Genomic DNA, 6,920 nt, shown 5'->3' with positions numbered 1-6,920 from the left:
CTGGGTTCGATTCCAGTCAAGGGCACATGCCCAGGTTTCAGGCTTGATCCCCAGTAGGGGGCGTGCAGGAGGCAGCTGATCAATGATTCTCTTTCATTATTGATGTTTCTATCTCTCTCTCCCTCTCTGAAATCAATACAAATATATTTTAAAAAGAACCCACGACCCTTTGGTCTGAGGACCAACACTCTAACCACTGAGGCAAACTGGCCAGGGTTATTAAGTGATTTTTTAAATAAAAATCTAGACATTTTAAGTATTATACGATCGTATTTAAACCTGCTGTTTGAGCTCGCTTTCTCTGACACTGCACCAGCAGAAGGGGAGGATGGGCACTGCCTCATTACAGTCTAGCAAGGACTGAATTTAGGCTCTCCATTTGGCTTTGCTGGAGGGTGGGTGTGGGGCCAAAACTTTTTCTGTGATGTTTGGCTGGAGTACACTGGTTAGTGTCTAAGAGTTTTCTTTTTGTTAGACTGCCCCTTTCATGGTCCTTTGGTTACAGAGTAGGCTTTTGTTGTCTGTGCCTGTTGGCATTTTGGGGTTGCTGGCTTCTTCAGCAATAAGTCTGGGACAGTATGTGGCAAAAACAAAACCCAGGGATTTCACTACCCTGTCGTTCCTTGGGTCCTGAGGTGCCTGACCAGTTTGCCTCTTCTCTCTTCCTTTCATGGAATTCTTATGTTTATTTTACAGATTATGTCCAGGGTTCCTAGTTGTCCTTAGCATGAAGAATAAGAAAAAGTTAAAAAAAATAAGAAAAAGTACATCTGCTCCATCTTTCTCAAAGCAAAAGCCCAAATCCTGATATTTCTAAGCAATAATTCTTCCCCACATGTAACCCTGGGAGACAGGATGGCACTTTTCTATTAGAGTGGTTACAAATTAGATGCCTGTTGCTCAAATAGGCAGCAGGCTTTTTTCTAATTTAATTATTCTAGGGGGAGATGCTGTACTCTGCAGTTCCCCACAGCCCCCTCCTATATCTGCCAGCTTGTTAACTATTTCATGTAGACATTTGTATTTCCAAACTCAGATTTAATAAATAGATCATGAGATCAAGCTATCAACAACGGATTACAGCCATGGATTCGGAAAGATCATGCTCAAGCCGCCCTTTTCATAGTACTTCATTTAAGAAATATTAACTAAGATTTAGTTCAAGCATAATTAAGCCTTCCCCATACACTGCATCCCACTTCTCTCCAAAGCCCTTCAGGAAATTTTTGTTGAGCCTCCAGAATTTAATCACTGTACTAATTTGTTAAATGATTAAACTTAGTACAGGGCCCTCTCCATTATCTTCTTCAGAATGTTTAAAGACAAGATCTAGCTACTGTATGTGTATGGATGAGGGGAGGAGAAGTACATAGAGGTGATGATGATAATGACAATGATGGAACCAGAGGAATGAGGATGATAACATTAAAATTATAATGTCCTAAAAAAATTAAATTATAATGTCCTAATTTCCTGAAGGCCAGCCAGAATCAAATCCTTTTTGGACAAAAGAAAATTGAAGAATGTTCTAGAAAGAAAGGAGTTTAGAGACTTGCAATCTAATCCAAACTCTTTTATCCTTACAGATAAGGAAACTGACAGTCATGGATTATACAAGTTCACAAACCCAACCAGTACTGTTTGTACTATTCCATCATGTTCCCTCTTCCTGGCCTAGTCCTACTTTCCCAGCAATGAAAACTGATCAACTGTGTCACTTTTAATAGTTCCTAAAAACGTTTCAGTACAATTCTTAACTATATTATTTCATCTAATCTATGGAACATTACATTCTGATCTTGTTCTTAAATTTATTGACAAATTCAAGAGAGAATTTTACTCTTTTAGCCCAGTAAAAATGAAAGCAATTGAGTAGTAGAGGGGAAGGGCAAACAAAACAAAACATCTACACTAATAAAAGAGAAACATGCAAATTGTGTCACTCCGCTATGCCCACCAGCCAATCAGAGCGACTATGCAAATTAACCCAACAAAGATGGTGGTTAATTTGCATACACAGGCACAGAGCAAAAACTGAAGGCTCCGGCCGGAACGAAGACTGAAGACTGAAGAGGCTTGGCTTCTCCACTGCGGCCACAATGGAGAAGCCAAGCCACGCTGCGGCTGGACTAAAGGCCTGGGTCCCAGGTGCCAGAGGAAAACGGGTGCTGGCAGCCAGGGGAAGGAAGGCCTATTGCACGAATCTTTGTGCAACGGGCTTCTAGTTTTATTATATTTCTTCTAGGAGTCTTAATTATTAGTCAAATCTTCAAGATTAATTGGTATTAAAGCAAACATTTATTAATTTAGTTGATTTCCAAATCAACATAAAGGCTATCTACTCTTTCATTAGCGACAATGTTTCTCAAACTTCTGTCATTTCATATATTGCCTCTACAAGTTGGTTTGCTGTATCTGTATAGTGCCTGTACTAATATTAGTATTTACCTTTATATGACCTTTAAATCCACTCTTTTTTCATACTTTCCCTAGCCCTAAGCAATAACATCCATTAAACTACAAGTGTGATGTGCTGGTTTTACTAAACTCATTAAAATAATTATGTAACTGTTAAAAATGTCCATGGACATACCATCTAAACTCATCACATGTGAAACTGGTGATTTTCTTACCACACTTTGGGTGATCTGATCCTGAGCTGTCAATTTATGATATGAGTAAATAATAAAACAATCATCTCCAAAATCTATCATGGGTTGCTAATTATTCAGATTTGTGGACATGTACCAGAAATGTATGGTCCCATCACTAATTTCAACAGATATTAACCTCGGGAACCTAGCTTTTCAGATTTTATTGTACGTAAGAAATATATGAAGCACTGGATTGCCTGCCTTCAGAGATTCTGATTCACAGAGTAGGAGGGGTCCAAGGAAGGTGCATTTTTGCAGGTACCCCATTGAGTGCTGATGTGAGAAGACCCAAGGGCCACATTTTGAAAAACAGTGGGTAAACGGGTGGGACAAATTTTGAAACTCATTCTAGCTCTTCAATGGGATGATTTGGGTTCAAATCCTAGTTCTTTTTTTTTTTTTGGTAAAGTTGTACTAGCAAAACATTAGAGCTTTAATACCATCTTGAGTTCAAATCCCAATTCTGACTGTATGATACTAAGTAAATCAAGTGACTTCTCCAATGCTTGGTTTCCTCATCTGTTAAATGATGATTATAATAAAAGTGACCTTACTGGGTTATTTTAAGGCTTAAATGGGTGATATGTCAAAACCACAGAACCCTGTACATGCTAGGAGGTTGATGAGGATGTGGAAGCACTCTCAGCAGCCTGCCATTCAGAAGACAATCAGCATCCTATATAATAAAAAACTAATATGCAAATCAACCAAATGGCGAACAACTGGTCACTATGATGCACACTGACCACCAGGGGGCAGGCGCTCGTTGCAGGAGCTGCCCCCTGGTGGTCAATGCACTCCCACAGGGGGAGCTCCACTCAGCCAGAAACCAGGCTCACGGCTGGGGAGCACAGTGGCAGTGGCAGGAGCCTCTCTTGCCTCTGCAGCAGCACTAAGGATGTCCAACTGATGGCTTAGGCCCACTCCTGGACTTCAAGAGGGCACAGGCCAGGCTGAGGGACCACCCTAAGTGCATGAATTTCGTGGGTCAGGACTCTAGTTTCAAATAAAGATACAAGTGCTCTGTTCCATACAAACACCTGCTCCCATTTAATTACAAACCTTGAATTTTACCTACAATAAATTAACCTCCAAATTGAGTGTGTATTTTTTTTTTTATTAAGTTGATTGGGGTGACGTTGGTCAATATGAACATATAGTTTTCATGTGTGAATTTCTATGTTACAAGATCTGTATATTGCACCGTGTGCCCACCACCCAAAGTTTGAGTGTGTATTTTAAAAAAGATATTTGTGCAATAGACAATTTCAAATATTCCTGATTGATGACTACAAATTAAATTATCAAAGAATTGTATCTGGCTCTAGATGGTTTGGCTCAGTGGATAGAGTGTCAGTCCTCGGACTGAAGGGTCTCAGGTTCCATTCTGGTCAAGGGTATGAAGGGTACATTCCTCTGTTGCAGGGTCCAGCATCCCAGGGGCACATGTGGGAGGCAATCGATGTGCATCTCTCACATCAATGCTTCTCCCTCTCTCGCCCTTCCACTCTCTCTAAAAAATCAATGAAAAAATATGCTCAGGTGAGGATTTTTTAAAAAAGAGTTATATCTGGACCTTTAGGGAAAACCCCAAACAATGGCTCCCAGGCCAGAGGTGTCTCAAAGGCCCATCTTGGTTACTCTGATTTTAAGAACTACTTTATAAGTAGCATGTAAAATTATCTTTGTGGTTTAGAATAAAAAATATTTATTATTAAAAAAAACTTGTTCCTTGAAAAAATATAACTCCCGAATAATAACTTTAACAGCAACTTTGTAGATTTGACTACAGGGCAAATATAACAAAGACAATGATAAGACAATAATTCATCAAAGACTTTAGCCATGATCTGATGTAGATACTTAAAATTCAGTTTACAAAATATAGAAAAGCCTTAGTTTTTTTCTGAATACCATCTGTTAAACCATTCCGATATGAGCCGATTCTGCTACACAAAATTTGTAAATAGACTAAAATTTTAAAAAAACCACTTAGTTGCTTTATGTTAAAGTACAAACTCAGTCTGATGTATTAATAAAGAGGTTAGAAAGCTATGCACACAATCAACATTCAATCTTTTATAGAACCCACACGGCACTAACAAATATTTAACCAAATGAAAACATTACAGTTAACTCATTAATTGTCAGTACAGAAAATCACTCCAAGGACTAAGAGCTGTTCTCTGCTAACATGGGTCCTTGAGCTTCTCCACTCAACAGGGCATTTATTCAGTTAAAGTGGAGGCAATAGGGCAACCAGTAACTGCTCAGTGACCAGCCACTCAAGCATCAGCGATACAGCAGATGTTTCTCCCACCTGGAGATGGCATATTTGCCCAGCGGGTTGTTTTTTTTAGAGAGAATCATTGATTGGCTGCCTCCTGCATGCCCCACACTGGGGATCGAGCCCGCAACCCAGGCATGTGTCCTTGACCGGAATCGAACCTGGGACCTTTCAGTCCACAGGCCGATGCTCTATCCACTGAGCCAAACCAGCTAAGGCGACCGCCAGGTTTTGAGGACCTGGAGTCCCAGCTGCTACTACGTGGGCAAACACAAAAATCAAATAACAGGGAAACTTATTAAGGAATACACTGTCGTCCTTCTGGTTGGGCAGATTATCCAATTTCTACTGACCCACAGCCAATGCTTTCCTTCGGTAGGTGTCATCAAAAGCATTTGACAGCTTGTATGAAGCAAGTACTGAATGACAGCCAAATTTTCAATTACATGGCCTCGTGAGCCAGTCTTTGCACTTATGTTATGAGCTAAAAAGGAACTGAGTCCAGTGTCCTTAAACAAGGAGCGGCTATTAGGAATGAATTAGGGTCTTTATTGTAGTTCTTGAATTGTTTGTAAGATGTGATGCCTGGCAAGGACCATGATTTTGAGAGACTGTTGACTGAGGGTAGTCTGGAATACTAAATGTAATTTGCAATACTTATGAAAATCAATTATCTCTTACTAGCAGGCAAAATTACTATAATAAACAGAAATCTCAAATCAAGCAAACATTACAACCTGAAATGTAAACACAGTTTCATTTAATGTACCTGTTAATAGTTTATTTACATTAAAACAAAGTTAATCTTCAACCTAAAAGATGGAGTACCCAAGTGTTTTATTTGTTAATTGATTCGACAAATATTTATTGAGCACCTGCTAAGTTCCAAGATCATGCTAGGGAAGCAGTGTTGAGTAAAAGAACCCCAGCCCCTCTCTACTGAAAAGGAGCTTATCACTGTTAACTTTAGAATAAGCAGAAAATCCAGCTTTAAAAATAAACAAGAAGATATTTCTTAATTTAATAAGGACTAAAATATCAGGCTACCCATAAAATATTCTTGAGATTTTACAAGTTTTTTACATTATATTATCATGTATTAATGCTAAATACCCACAGGTAGTATCTAAATACAGAAACAAATTGTAGGAAGATACTGTACATCAGATATTTTCTGAAATTTAGAATACTAACAGAGAAGATATAGGTATTTATTACAATAAGGTAAAAAAGTAATATATAATATAATATATATTAAATCATAAAATGAAACGAGTTTTAAAAGAATTATTATAATATAAAGACATCTTTTCCTCTCAATTACAAAATTATGACCACATATACTAGATCCTGGTAAAGTTTCTCTTCTAAAGTTCACATCTAACAACAGAGAATCTTTCAGCCTTATTCCCAAGCAAATGCCCATCCAGCAACAAGGGACCAAAGTCTCACTCGGTTTAAAATTGCAAAGCTTCTTGGCTACTTAGCATATTGAAAACAAATTAAGAACTCAATGCTGCTTACCTTATAATCTCTGGATACATTTTCTGATGTCACTGAACCTGAAATCTGACTAGAAATTGTAGCAGCAATAAGCTGTTTACACCATTCAACATGTGATCCTGTGGGACTAAAAGAAATAGTGTGATTAAATATTTTAAGACATAAGTTCTTGGTGAGAAAAACGAGCACTGACTGGGGATATATATACATTTCTTTTTTCAGATCAACTTTTATTAGACTATTTGGTTACCTTTACATTTACTATAAGAACTGAAATACTGACTAATAACTAGGAAGTAAGTTAGCTTCCAGGTTGATTTTAAATGAATTAAAAATTTATTTTTAAGATTCTAAGCAAGTTATTCCCTATCATTTAATGGAATTTTACTCTTCCAATTACAGGGGTGGGCAAACATAGGTTTACAGTTGTGAGTATGCAAAAGTTTATTCTTATATTATTACTGATTAATTATTGT

The 6,920-nt window shown here is 37.9% G+C and overlaps 1 protein-coding gene across 7 annotated transcripts in view; it reads right to left on the bottom strand.

Moving 5' to 3' along the window:
- The window catches only part of MTMR1 (myotubularin related protein 1), a 58,442-nt gene extending 51,778 nt beyond the window's left edge, over positions 1-6,664 (bottom strand). For all 7 annotated transcript variants that reach the window (XM_006774107.2, XM_015570701.1, XM_006774109.2 and 4 more), the window contains exon 1: positions 6,466-6,664. In XM_006774107.2, coding sequence (XP_006774170.2) covers positions 6,466-6,654 — 189 coding nt within the window. In that variant the 5' untranslated portion in view covers positions 6,655-6,664. The remainder of the gene's footprint in view (positions 1-6,465) is intronic.
- Positions 6,665-6,920: the final 256 nt, after the last annotated feature.

This window comes from Myotis davidii, unplaced genomic scaffold, assembly GCF_000327345.1.
Source record: "Myotis davidii unplaced genomic scaffold, ASM32734v1 scaffold1147, whole genome shotgun sequence".
In the NCBI taxonomy this organism is placed as follows: domain Eukaryota; kingdom Metazoa; phylum Chordata; class Mammalia; order Chiroptera; family Vespertilionidae; genus Myotis; species Myotis davidii.
The sequence above is the reverse complement of the archived record's forward strand: the minus strand, read 5'-3'. Positions and strand labels throughout refer to the sequence as shown.